This window comes from Bos grunniens, chromosome 20, assembly GCF_055505025.1.
Source record: "Bos grunniens cultivar Pamir isolate PY7600 chromosome 20, Bosgru_T2T1.0, whole genome shotgun sequence".
In the NCBI taxonomy this organism is placed as follows: Eukaryota; Metazoa; Chordata; class Mammalia; order Artiodactyla; family Bovidae; genus Bos; species Bos grunniens.
Genome location: NC_141184.1, coordinates 65,476,845 through 65,490,934, shown reverse-complemented (window position 1 = coordinate 65,490,934; position 14,090 = coordinate 65,476,845). Strand labels below are relative to the sequence as shown.

Genomic DNA, 14,090 nt, shown 5'->3' with positions numbered 1-14,090 from the left:
CAGAATCTGCCTGCCAATGCAGGAGACCTGAGTTCAATCCCTGTGATGGAAAGATCCCCTAGGGAAGGAAATGGCAACCCACTCCAGTATTCTTGCCTGGGAAATTCCATGGACAGAGGAGCCCGGCAGTCTGCAGTCCATGGGGTCAAAAGAGTCGGTCACAACCTAGCGACTAAACCACCACCACTACCATCCACATAAACACTTTAAGTTACGAACAGTATTAGTGTTATGAGGAAGGCCTAACTGTATTTAGTTTGTGGATCTAAAACAATTCATTTTTCTATTTAAATGATGGTGAGTTTTATTTTCTAGGGTTGAAAGGTGGGTAGAGGATGGGGAGGGAGAGAATGCACTTTGCACAGGCAGAGTTCAAAACAGAAATTATATTTATCCAGATTTTCCACATCTGAGGATCAGATTGCCCTTCAGTGAAATGAAGATAAAATAGCATTGACCAAATAGGGTTGTGAGGACTGAATGGATGAGCACACATCAGTGCTGTGGACAGAGTCTGATGTGTACTAAGTGGTTGGTGAGCAATGCCTGCTATTATTGGGAGGAGGAGAAATTCAAACTATATGGTTTTCTGAATACACCTAGGTCTTTTTCTTCTTTTTTCTCCTACCAAATAACCAGGCTCCTATTTTAGGAACTCTGGGAAATGCCACAAAGTCAAGATATTGCTAAAGTGGGCCGGGAAGAGAGCAGTGTGATGCTGAGTTTCTCTGGCTGCTGTCAAGTCATGTCAGGAGAAATGTGATCAGGAGGATGATAAAGAGAAATCCGTTTGGGATTTGGAGTCAGATTCACCTGGGGTCAAATGCTGGCTGGGTCACTTAGTTCTGCATGACCTTGGGCAGGGGACAACCTCCCCAACTCTTTCTCCATCTGTGAAAGGACAGAAGGGAGAGGGGGAAGGTGGAGATTAATTGAAAGTCTAGCAAGTTAAGGGTTTGGGGTAAAATGAGCTTTCAGTTTTTCTTTAGGGACAATTTAAAAATCTGACCCTTCCCAGCATGGATCCAGTTGTTAAGGCATGGTGAGTCTCCCCCTCACAATTTCACGGTTCACTCCTTGTCACTGGGAAGGGTAAGAGGTACCGAGCAGGGTAAGAGGTACCTACAGCCTCAGCCAGCTGCTGCTTCTATACCTGAATTTATTCATTTACTCAATATTTACTGAGCCCCTCACTGTGTCAGAGGCTCTGCAGAGCACCTGAGACAGATCCGAGGGGGCAGGACAGATCTCAGGGACCCTGATATCAGACCTCTCTGGACCTGACCCGGAGAGGATGGGTCTCTGCCTCACAGGTCCCCGAAGGGTGCCCCTGAAATGGAACCAATGTGCTCACCCACCAGACTCCTTTTGTGACTCCGGACATATGGTCACACCTCTCTGAGCTGCGGTAAAATGAGGTGATGGACTAGAATGAGACCTGGAGGGTGTAGGAGGGAGCAGGGCATCTCACGCCCAGGGTGGTCCTGAGGAGTGAGTAGAGTCCTGGGTGTGAAAGCGCTGTTTCAAAGCCTACAGCTCAAGGTATGCTGTTTTTGCTGCCAGGGGTGGCCCGCAGCCCCCTCCCAAGGCGGGCACAAGTTCTGGGTTCAGCTCCAATGCCCCAACCCCTCCTCTAGAAATGACTAACAGAGTTCTGAATAATTGCTTCTAATTGTCTTCATCCTTAAGGTAAAGCAAACCTTGCTTATTCCCTACCAGGCAACTGGGGGTGGGGTAACTGGGTGAGATTCTATTTTTCTTAATTAAAAAATACAATCATATCTATTAAGTAACTCCTCAAATTTCCTTTTCCCCTTCCCAAGTCCAGTCAGCTGCATTTTGAAGCTAAACCAATTTGTGCCACTAAATTAGAGAGATTTCAGATTCCTGCTGAACTATTTGGGAATCCATAAAACAGGATATACTTTCTTTGTGTGTTCTCCCTACTAATTAAGCCCCTCCCAGACTCAACAGTTCCATCTGTCTAATTGGAAGAAAATGGGAATGGTAGATACTTCAATGCTGTGAGCAATTCCAGATGCCTTTCCTCCCACCTTTATAGCAACTTCCACCTCAGGCAAAATACAGACATTTTTAGAATCAGCCAAACCCTGATGTGCATCTCTGCCAGGTATTTACTAGTTGTGAGAAACTTTTATCTAGCCTTAAGCTTCAATTTTCTCCTCCTTAAGCAGGAATGAGGGCCTTTCCATCATAGGGTTGCTTAAGGTATAGGAGGGAGCTGACAGTTACTGAATTGTGGTTTAAAACTCATTTCAGCCCAGTTCAGTATGGGTATTTTTCCTGCTTTTACAGATGGGCAAACTGAGAAGGAGTGAGAAGGAGGACAGATATTTGTGAATGGCTGGGCAAGATGCCCTGGAGGGCTGGACTGACTCCATAGAACCTCAGCCACCCAGCTTCCTGGAGTTACCTTTTCCAGGGAGCCTTCTGGGTCTTTCTGTGCAGACAAATGGGGGCTTGGGCTCTGTTCGTGGGAACCTTTCTCCAGTGCAGGCAGGAATTGGGAAGGTGCCAGCAAGCTGTGCCCAGAGGCTGGGAAATGGGAGATACCCTGTGCTGTTTGTCTTGACCGTTTCTTCTCTTGATCACCAACCCTTGCTTGACAGAGTTGTCAATCTGCTTCCTTCTCAAGAGGTGAGTAGTTACACCCATTCTGCAGAGAGGGGCAAAAAAGGCTCAGAAAAATTACTTTCTCATGCCTTAAGTTATCTAGCTTTGGATCACTGGATCGCAGATGTGTGTGATGTCAGGCAGACTTATTGAAAAGGATGGTTAAAAAAAAAATACTATCAACAATGCCTTAAGAAATAATAACAGCCAACGTTTACTAACAGCCAGATACTGCCCTGTTACAGATGAGGAAACCATGGTGCAGAGAGGTGAAGTGTCTTGATTAAACTGAATGATGTTTAAACCCTCCAGGAGGATGGAAGCAGAAGCTTTACAGCCACTCCTGGATGGGGGTGCCTGAGGCTGCCATATTCTGTGTTACCGGCTTTTTATGAGGCTTCTCACCTAGTCCTCACCAGCAACCCTATCGGACTGGGCATCTTTTGTAACAGAGGTTACTGAGGCCCCCAGTTCAGTGCAGGTGGCAAATGGTAAGAAGTAGGGCCTGGGTTTGAACAGGAAACTAACCACAGAAGCAGACTCACAACTCTCTTTCCCCTTTCGCAACCCTCACGCCTGCTGTGACCAGGAACAACTGTGTCTCCATGAACCGGCCCTCTCTTCTCTGAGGCTGTGGGGCTTAGCGAGAGGAACAACGTCTGCCTCCATTTCTTCTGTTCTCTTCCGAGGATGTCCCTGTAGTGGGCTTCTTCCAGGGGGACTGTGTAGAATCGGACTCCACCCCAGCAAATCTTAGGCTGGCCTCTCTCTTGTGTGGGTCTCCACTTCTTCATCTGTAAAATGGGGAGGCATGAACGCTCAGGCTTCCGGTAGCTTATGTAATCTGTGTAGCGCTTTGGCAAAGGCTCCTTCTCTCCAGTGAAAGACCTTAGTGAGCAAGGGGCCAGAGCAAACCGATTGGAGCGTCCAGAACTTCATAAGCAAGGGATTTGCCCTCCCCCCCGCCCCCGCAAAGAACCTCAAGCAGCGACCCCCCCCCCAACCCCCCCGCCCAAGCCCTGTCTACTAGCCTTCGTGCTCTAACTCGGAAAGTGATCTCTCAAATGCCTGGAAATATGCCCGCCCTAGTGAGGTCATGGTCCCCGTACCTACTCCGCACTGCACAGGTAAGAAAAATGAGCTCAGAGAGGAGCAGCCTTTTGCCCGAGGTCACACAGCGAAGGACTTGGGGGGTGGGGAATGATGGGGGAGCGGTGTTGTGGAATTCCAGGCGGACGTTGGCGCCCGCTTGTCTGCCCGCTTCTGATACCCGGGTTCGGGAGAATAGGCCGCTAACGAGCGGCCCATTAGGAGGAATTGTCACTCCTCTGGGAGCGAGGTTGTCCCATTAGGGCGAATTGTCATTCCTCCTGGAGCGAGGTTGTCCCGGCTCCGCGCAGGCTGAGTGCCGGGGCCGAGAGCAATTAACGCGGCTCCGGCTCGGGCAGCCGCCTCTGCCCCGGGCAGCGGGGGCGGGGCGCCCGGCGCGGCTGGAGCCGGTCACCCGGCGCAGCCCCTTCCCCCGGAGCCCGCCTTTCATCTCCCCGCGCCTGGCGCCTGCCCGCAGCCCTGGCCCGTCTACAGCCCCCTCCCCCGTCCCTCCTCCGCCTCCTCCGAGCCGCCGGGATCCAGAGACCGGTCCTGGAGTTGCAGACGCGGCGGTCCGCGCGCACTCCTTCACGGTTTTCGCCTCCAGACTTGCGGTGCGCGTGCGCGGCCGCTCCACGCGGGGCTGGGGCGCGTGCGAACGTGGAGCGCGGCGGGTCTGCGTGCACCACCCGGTGCTGCAAGGGGGATGGCCCGGTCCTCCGCTCCTACCTGCGTGACATTGCGGCAGAATTAGCCCTTCTTGGCTTTAGGGTTTTCATCTGTAAAATAGGGAAAATAATTTCTGCCCTGAGCGATGTGCTGGAAGAAACAAATGAGACCCTGGAAGACAGATTCAGATACTAAAGCAGAGGTGATGCTCGGTGGTGACTGAGTTCCTGTTGGAACCTCACGTTTTTGCTTGCGAATATGTCACCGAACTCACCTTTACTGAATGCTCCCTACGTGCCAAAGCCAGGCCTCTGCTAAGGGACCGTACGCAAACCGAATTCTCAGTCCTGAAGATTTTACAAAGAACCCATCATGAACTCTGTGAAAGGGAGCGACATGCCTCATTTTGGATATCTGGCAGAGAAAGAAATAACTTGTTGCTGCTTTTGATATACAATAATGTGGTGGCGTTTGTTTGGACCCCTACACCTGCTAGTTATTTTATTTGGCCCCTTGAACGGAATTGCCACTAGAGTCATCCTGGTTAGGGGTTCTCTCATTCTAGAGATTAAAAAAAAAAAAAGGACAGAGTGGGGGGTGCGTAAGGAAGAAGTAAAAAGACCAGGGTCACGCGGCCAGGAAGAGGTGAATACAATATTCTAAAAAACGCAGCCAACTCAGGAGCAAATGAACAGACGGGACTTTCCATAAAAGGTTAGAATTATGTTGCGCTTCCACTCTTTTCACAGCAGAAGAGAGACCCTTTCCAGAATTGTCCAACCCCAGCAGGGAGCTGGGTTGGGGGGAGCCGGCAGAAAACAAGACGGTCAGGCTGGTTTCTCCCTGGACATCTATTCATGGCCAAAACTTAGTATCCTGGCTTAGAACACCAGTTATATATATATATTTTAATTTCTTCTATTTTGTCATTTCTGGCTTCATACTTTTCATCGTTTGCCTGGACATCAGGACCAGAGAGTAGGGGAGAGGAACTTACCATATCCTCTCCTAGAAAAGTTCATCAAAAGAGCTCTAGTAGCACTGATTTAAGAAAAAGAAAAAAAAATCCCAGGAATGAGTCTGCATGTCCCCTAACTGACAAATATTAACAAGGAGGTTTCAAGAACAGTTATCAAGCAGTGGCTGGGTACCACCCAACTGAAAACTGAACCATTTGTACATTTTGGCAGCTGAGTACTAAACGAATTTCAGGTTAGCTTCCAAAATATATACCCTGCACCTTGCTTAGCTATCTCTAGAAGGCACAGAACTTAATGTGGATTTACTGTACGGTATTTGAGATGCATATCAAGCCAACTATCAAGTATGACTCAAGGGGAAAATGCATAAGGCATGTATCTCCAGATAGCTTTCATAATTGTGTGTGTGAATTTTTAAATAACTTTCCCTAAACTTTCAGTTTCTTGATAGTGGTGGGAGAGGGAGGTTTTAGAAGGCTGTGGTTAAGACTTACTTACTTTTAAACTTTTATTCAGGACCATTTTTAATCAAATTGAGTTAAGTGGACAGTGCAGTGTTTTTATCCTCTAAGTGTCAGTAACACTTATTCTGGTTATCCTAGGCCAGCACAGTTTCAGTCCAGGCAGAGGTTTGGGGTGAAGGAAAGTGCTCTAGGAAGTGGATCTAGGGGTCATGTTTCTCTTGAATATCCAGTTAGCTCCAAGATCTGGTCATTTCACTAGTTAAAAACAATGTCTCTTCCTTCTAAAGCTTTGGGAACTATTTAACAGGCATCTGCTGTGTGCAAGTTCCTGAGTTGGGATACTTCTATTCACCTCATCATCTTTGGCATATAGGAAATCACTTAGATATAGGAAAAGGCAACCATAGCATAGCAGGCTTCATTTGAAGCAATAGGTGTTGACCCAGTGGCCTGCAGCAAGACTGGTCTCTGCACTTTAGAAGCTTCTGTGCTCTCCCCTTTCCCATACTGAGACAGTCATCACTAAGGCTTTGAGATGTAATTACCCAGGGTATAATTTCAAGTGGGGTGGGGATATCTATACTTTTTTTTTTTTTTTTAGCCAGGTGCAATGAATAAAAATGTGCTTCCCTAAAAGATACACAGGCTGGGGTGTGCAAACTTGGCACCCAATATTTATGAGATTTGCGGGGGGCGGGGGGGGGGGGTTGGGAAGCAGTAGATATTATCTATGCCTTTTCCTCCCTCCTCCTCCTTGAAGGCAAACACTGGCACCTAAACACACATGACAAGCACAGGCTCAAACAAACTCATAAACACACAGTGCACGCTGTCTTGAGAAAAAGGTCGGATCCGGATTTCGTCCAGTGAGGAGATTCAGGGAAAAGAAAACTCCAGGATTTCGAGTTTCTAAGAGTGCGCTGGTTTTGTTTTTGAGTGTAAGAGATGGAAAGCTCTGCTTTAAATTTTCCAGCTACTCGGGAGAGGGTTGTCGTGACCACCTTCCTTTCTGACTCCCTCCGGCCCCTCTCCTAGGGGAGTTACAGTAATAGCAAACGCTGATGGGCACTTGCTAATAGCGAAATATCTACCCTTATAAGCGCCATGCATGTAGTATTTCCTTTAACAGGGATGCTGGCCCTTGCTTTCAGTGCTGACCCGGAAAACTGTTAAGTTAGCCCAGTTTCGGCCCATAGTAGGAGCTTCATCAAAGTTTTTTGCAATGTCAGTTGCAGATTTTAAACGTGTTTTGGAGCGGAGAACCTTTTTAAAAGAGGGGTCAAAAGAGAGAAGAAATGGGACTCGGCGAACTTCCTCTTTAAATAATCGGCCTTAATTACGCCTTAGACTTTTCAGTTTTGGCGTGATTATAACCCTTGAGGGATCGCCTAATAACAACTCTGCTGACTGCTCCTGTAATTAACTCCTAATTTATTTCAAACAGAAAAAAAAAAAAAAAAGTCCCAGCCTCTTCTGGAAGAACCAATCGGAGGCTAGCATCCGTGGCGTCAGCGCCAGGGCGAGCGCGGATTGGCTGAGCCCAGTCTCTCACTTCCCCTTGGAGGAAAGGCACAGCTCCAGGCGCGCCCCTCCCGTCTCCCCCCCAAAAAAGTTTGAGTCGCAGCTGCCGGGTTGCCAGCGGAGTCGCGCGCCCGGAGCTACGTAGGGCAGAGAAGTCATGGCTTCTCCGTCCAAAGGCAATGACCTGTTTTCGTCTGATGAGGAGGGCCCGGCGATGGTGGCCGGACCCGGCCCGGGGCCTGGGGGCGCCGAAGGGGCAGCGGAGGAGCGCCGCGTCAAGGTCTCCAGCCTGCCCTTCAGTGTGGAGGCGCTCATGTCGGACAAGAAGCCGCCCAAGGAGACGTCCCCGCGGCCAGCCGAAAGCGCCTCCGCCGGGGCCACCCTGCGGCCGCTTCTGCTGCCTGGCCACGGCGTCCGGGAAGCTCACAGCCCCGGGCCGCTGGTCAAACCCTTCGAGACCGCCTCGGTCAAGTCGGAAAATTCAGAAGACGGAGCGGCGTGGATGCAGGAACCGGGCAGATACTCGCCGCCGCCAAGTGAGTCCCTGCGGGAGCCGGGACCAGGAGTAGGTGGGGTGCGCGGGGTACCGGAGGGAACTAGGGGCCAGTATTCCAAGCTATGGGTACGGAGGCCCCCCTGTACTGTGTCCCCTAAAGCAAACATTGCAAGGTCTTGGCCCCTTAATATCCCCAGAGTCCAGCGGCATCCAAGACACCTTCTGGGTGATAGCCGCGCAGCGCGTGTTCGGGATCCCCCAGCTACACAAAGTATTCTATACAATTGCCAACTCCCTGGTCTTTGAAGGGTGAACCCAGCTGGGTTGGGATCGCTCGGTTGTCGTTTTCTCTAGCCCACAGCCCTGCGCTCAGGCCACTTAGCTTTTTCTCACTGTCCATCGGGGTTTCAGTCTAGGGAGTTGAAGAAGGATTCTCGTTTAATGTGCACCCGAAATATACCAGGCAGAAGCGGAGTGCCTTACTGTTTTTCAAAGTTCACAATCCTGCGAGGTGTGCCCTCATTTTAAAGATGAGCTCGTTAAAATCTAATCGGACTTTGGGGTAGCAGTGATCATCTTCCGTTGGTCCCTGGGGCATCGAAGCACGATCCCTCGGAGGGATGGCGGCAGAGACCTATGCGGCGAGAAGTATCTCCCGACGGCCGGCAAGTCGCTTCGCTGGGAGCGGGCTGGGGTCAGCGGCGTGGGGCTCCGCTTGGCTCAGAGTAATAATTAACAGCATTCCAGCAGCGCTTGAGTTTACAAAGTGATGCTTATTAGTTCACCATATCCCGGTCGTCGCTGGAACCTCGAAGTGTGGGGAGAAGCCCGGGACCTGTGGTTATCTCAGTTTTCAGACACCCAGACTTTGAGGATTGAACTTGATTCAGCCAGGTCACCAACAGTGGCAGAATTGGGCAAGGGGCCCTGGTGTCCAAGCCCTAGCCCTGGCCACCTTTGATCCTTCTACCCAGAGAGACCAAGGAAAAGCTGAAACACCTGCACCCCGCTTCCTGCCAATAAGGAAGAACAGAGAGGCCCAGGAAAGCTGATTTCTCTTCCAGCATTTACATCTATTTTGGGGGCCTTGGGTATTTTTTGCAATCTGGACAAACCATTCATTTCCTATAGCTCCTTTTACTTATATCTCCTGACCTTTAAGATGTCTCTGCCCTCACTGTACCTCTAGGAAAAGTGAGAGAGAAGGGGCCTGCGGAGGGATTTTTTTTCCCAAAGCTAGGAGCAGCACATTTTACCCTATTTCCATCAGCTGGGAAAACTCAGAAACAAGTATTTTGTGAACAGAACAAGGCCATATAACCAGACGTCAGTGGCGGTCCCCTCTGGCGTCTTTCTCCACCCTGTTAGAAACTCCAAAAGATTCAAAGGGCGTGGAGATTAAGGACTCAAAGAATTTAACCTCAAGTTTGCACAGTGCTTTATGCACTTTTCACCGTATTATCTTATCTGATCTCTGTGGCTGAAGCCAGCCTCCCAGTAACAGATGAGGACATTTCAGCAGAGTTCAGAGGAATCTGCACACGTCGAGTCTGGGCTTGACAAGTAAGGCTTGGGGACATTTAATGATCACCTACCTGGTGGCAGCCCAGGACTCTGGGCATTCTAAAATTTGGTACTCTGAACTGCAGGATCAGTGTTACTTACCCATTTTATTGATGGTGAAATAGAGGCTCAGAAACTTTAAATAACTTAATTTGTTTTGACAAATATTGAGTGTCTGTGTATTCATAGGCCTGGGTCAATTCCCAGCCTCACATCAATGATTCAGACCTTACAGGGAGTGGTATCCAGAGGTCAGAGATTTCCACTTACTTAGGTTCTTGGAGTTCTGTAAATATGCCTGCCAGGGCCCAAGGTAAGGCAGCCCTGGATGTGGCCTTCTCATGAGAAAAATCGGAGATTATGAGAAAGGATTTAACTTTAAAATAAACTTTAAAGTTTGTTTTAACTTTAAAACAAAAAGTGGGTCAGTCGTGGTTTAGGCCTGGAGATGGCCTCGGGACCCCTGTGGTAAAAGCAGTGGGTTCCGGGAGCCTAGGGCCAGAGCCTGGGGCAGGAGGGAGACACTTACCCAGGCCGGGTTTTGTTATTCATAGGCAGTAGGACCGATGCTGTTTTGCTTTGTATAATCTCATCCTTCCTCAGGTAAAATGGAGTGGGGATGGGAGGATGAGGAGTAGTATGCTGGGTAGGAAGCCTCATAGCCTTATAGCTTTGATATACCGCAAGATACCCATCTCCTGGACTTCATAATTCAAATGCAGCCCCTAGGATCAGCGGAATGACTGCCCAGGCACGGAGTTCCTTTCAACAGGGGCAAGTGTAGACTCTAGAAGCTTGGTGTCTGTGCTGTGACCACTGGGTTCTCCCAAGCAGCCCGGTCAAGTCTTTGAAGAGTGAGAATTTCACAGATCTCTGAGCCTCTGTTTTTATTTTATTTGCAAATTAAGAAGTAGGCACCCCTAGGTCTCTGGCTTACTTAGGGATTAGCATATGCAGAAGTATGCACTCCTGTGGTAGTTGCTCATCCATCCGTTGCCCAGACTTCTGGTTTTTGATTGAGTGCAGAACCCACTACCTCTCTTTTTTAATCACTTAAAGTGATGGTTAATAATGTCCCATTAGGACAAGTCCATTTCTCGTTGGAAAGGGAGGCTGGCTTGGCACCTGTGCTGTGTCACCCTCAACTATGAAGTGTAAACTTTCTTGGGCCACCAAAGTAACTAAACAAGAAATGCAACATTCTCCCTTTGGAGTACTTACTACTGTGGCTGCATTTGGAAAATTAGCATAGCTCATAAAAGCCACATGCAGAAAATGAATTCTTTAGCATCTGTCCCTTAGCTCCCCCCCCCCCCCACCCAGGCCCCATTCCGTTTAAGGAAAAGCCCAAAGTTAGTTGATTCTATGGAATCACAAGGATGCTCTGTCCTGTGACTTCCTATAATTGAATCCATTTTAAATGTAAAGTCTGGATGCCATTGGCATACCTTTATTTTGCTTGTTATTCTTTCTTTCTAAATGCCAGCAACAAGCTAATCATTTACACGTTTGCTCCAAACCATAGAATGGGTAGGAGAGATGACTAAGATGTCATCACATGCTCTCAATTCAGGAGGCAGTATGATTTCCCCTGACATTTACATTTATGGGCAAGCTAATTTTTCCCTCCTTCTGTAAAGTTTATATTACAGAAGCACCCAGCCAAGAAAGTTATCCGACATCCAGATCTGTGAAATGATGTTCAGGTTTTATAATCTGTAGACTGGAGGGAATGACAGCTCTGTGGTTGTTTATTGCATGAGGCTGCTCCCCAATCCAAAGATGCTATTAATTTACAGCAGACCTTATCGGCACAATTATCCTTCATAAATATGCTGATGCAATCCCAACATTTCCTGGTACAGAGAGGGGACCAACTCAGTTTATAAGATCCTATTCGTTTTCCTTCTCATATGTGATTATTTCAGCATCCTAGGGATGTGAGGATTATCATGAAACCCCCCCTTTAAGATGAGTCACCAGGAAGAGATGGGGTTTTGTTTTTCAAAGAACCCTCAGCTGTCTTGGCATATCAGGGATGTGTTCATGTTTTATGATCTCTAATGCTGTTTGTTTGCCATATAGAAAATTCTGTGACACCATTTAACTGCCCAACTTTTTGTAAAAAGGATTCAATTTTTTAAAGCAAAACAACAAATTCACTTAAGTTTGGTCCTTCTCGACCCTCCACCACCAAAAAACACATTAACCTTACATGGTTTTCACTGAGGTTCCTTTTTGAATGATGAAGAGGAGCCCTTCCCTCCCACCCACATGGACATACCTGGTGACAAAGCCACTTTCTTTTGCTAACTCACTCTCCATTTCTATTCCCTAGGACACATGAGCCCCACCACCTGCACCCTGCGGAAACACAAGACCAATCGGAAGCCTCGCACACCCTTTACCACGTCCCAGCTCCTCGCTCTGGAGCGCAAGTTCCGCCAGAAACAGTACCTCTCCATCGCAGAGCGGGCAGAGTTCTCCAGCTCTCTGAACCTCACAGAGACCCAGGTCAAAATCTGGTTCCAGAACCGAAGAGCCAAGGCGAAAAGACTGCAGGAGGCAGAACTGGAAAAGCTGAAAATGGCTGCAAAACCTATGCTGCCCTCCGGCTTCAGCCTCCCTTTCCCCATCAACTCTCCCCTGCAAGCAGCATCTCTATATGGTGCATCTTACCCTTTCCACAGACCTGTGCTCCCCATCCCGCCCGTCGGACTCTATGCGACTCCAGTGGGATATGGCATGTACCACCTATCCTAAGGAAGACCAGCTCAATAGACTCCGGGATGGATGTTTGTTTAAAAGCCTCCCCCCTCCCTCTCCAAGAAGACAGTCCCGCTCTACAAACCTTGCATGCACCACCCTCAGCCTCAGCGGCTAGGTCGACAGGGCCACAGACATAGTTCAAATTGCTTCTTTTGACTGGGGACACCCAAGCCCTGTTTTCTTGGTTAATCTGCCAGATGCGCCCCCCCCCACCCCTTTCATAAAAGATTGGCTCTGACAGTTTTTATATATAAATATATATATAATAAAATATAATACATTTTTATACAGCAGACATAAAAATCAAATTATTTTGAAAGGCAAAATTTATATATATATATATCTTTTTTCTCTATATATCACCTTCCTAAAAGATACTGCTTAAGTCTACCTGTTGTTTTTTTTCTTATGGGGGAGACAAATTATTTGCTAAAATTGCTGAAATCTGGTGATTTGGATGGAATAACTGACTTTAGCTTATGGAAAACAAACGTTAGAATTAGACATTACTTGCATAAGGAGTAGATATGGAGAGATTCCTCCCAGGGAAGGGACACACCATGTTTTTGCATTTTTCATGTGCATTGAAAACTCACATAGATCGAAAACTCACTAGACATGACCCTATTTGGCCCTATATTTTTCCCCCCTCTCCACCTTGTTTATTACACATTATTAAAAGTTTTTGTAAGATCAATAAAAGATTAGAATCCTGAGAGTCCTCCGGGGTAAGGTGGAAAACGGAGGTCCTTCCTAATTCCTCTCAAGGCTGTTGCTTAACTTCATTTCAGATAATTGGGGAGAGAAAAGTTAAAGCATGTTGGGAGGAATTGATGGTTTCTGTGAACCACTGGGTATGTCAGTCCTCACACATTGCAAAGGCAATTTGGGGGAGGGATGTAGTTAATTCTCTGCTTTAAAAAAAAAATGAGTATCTTGTAACCATTGTCTATATGCTAAATATTCTTGAGCAATGAATAGACCCAAAAAGAAGAAAATCATGCTTTCTCTGTGTGTACCTATTGTATGTGCTAAACTTATTAGAAAAATTTATATACTTTTTAACATATTGGGGGCAGAGGGTAAAGCCATGTTTTGACTTGATAAAAAATGGTGTTGTCAGACAGCCCATATAGCTCCTTGGTATTTAATCTTTCTATCCAGCACCCCCTCCCTGTCCCAAGTATACCTTTATCCCTTTGAAAGGGTGCCTTGTATAATTTTATATATTTTATTGAAGAGTTATTTCTTATCTCTTATTCTGAATTAAATTAAACGTTTGTTTTATTGCAGTAAAGTCTGTCCAAAGTCACAATTATTTTTAAGAGGCGCTCTGTGTTCTTTAGCTGGACTTAACCCAGAAATGCCACCCAAATGGGGGAGGGTGCCTGGTGATTTTTATGATGATTTTAATGTGAATCAATCAAGAGCTGTGGCCAGATTCAGCCTGGGGTAGGGAAGTCCATTGAAAACAGCAAAAGACTTTGAACTGCTTCCTTTGGCAGCTTGTGTTACTCAAGGAAAATTGCTATTAGGAGTTTTTCAAATCAGTGAAAGATGAGCTTAGAAGTGGCAGGGCCCAGGGATAGGCCAGAATCAGGGGTTTTTCAAGGGAAAAATCTTGAACTTGAAATCTCTCAGATAAACAAAACAAGCTGAGGGAACGGACCTATATAGTTCTTTGCAAATGGAGATGGTAACTGGATGCATTCACTTGGGGGATGGGGTGCAGGATAGATGGATGCCTGTTGCCCTTTCAGGACTGTGTGAAATCACATTCCGTTTACCATTCCTATCTCCCTTCCAAGGAGATCGATCTCGAACAAATGCTCTTTTCGGTTTGTAGGGGGAAGGTAGTCCATTCAAGTGCCCTTTGCTTTGCAGTCTGCCTTTCCACTGGCTACG

General features: G+C 47.4%; 1 protein-coding gene and 1 long non-coding RNA gene across 3 annotated transcripts; one reads left to right on the top strand and one right to left on the bottom strand.

The window, feature by feature from the left end:
* Window positions 1–371: 371 nt before the first annotated feature.
* LOC147350554 (uncharacterized) lies at window positions 372–4,305 on the bottom strand. Of its 2 annotated transcripts, none has more exons than XR_015148566.1 (4): window positions 3,744–4,305; window positions 3,180–3,428; window positions 2,435–2,677; window positions 372–891 (listed from the first exon to the last, which is right to left on the bottom strand). It is a non-coding gene; the product is annotated as an uncharacterized LOC147350554 (long non-coding RNA). The 2 variants fall into 2 exon arrangements; XR_015148567.1 differs by having other exon boundaries at window positions 3,748–4,076.
* Window positions 4,306–7,380: 3,075 nt separating this feature from the next.
* On the top strand, window positions 7,381–13,482 carry MSX2 (msh homeobox 2). Its single transcript, XM_086361072.1, has 2 exons — window positions 7,381–7,893; window positions 11,755–13,482. Exons 1-2 carry the CDS (start codon window positions 7,515–7,517, stop codon window positions 12,177–12,179), a joined length of 804 nt encoding a protein of 267 aa, XP_086217198.1. The 5' UTR covers window positions 7,381–7,514; the 3' UTR covers window positions 12,180–13,482.
* The last annotated feature ends 608 nt before the right edge of the window (window positions 13,483–14,090 follow it).

Coding starts and splice junctions, on each gene's coding strand:
- MSX2 (XM_086361072.1), top strand. CDS start 7,515: ATGGCTTCTCCGTCCAAAGGCAATGACCTGTTTTCGTCTGATGAGGAG. Junction 7,894..11,754: donor CAGATACTCGCCGCCGCCAA/GTGAGTCCCTGC, acceptor TCTATTCCCTAG/GACACATGAGCCCCACCACC.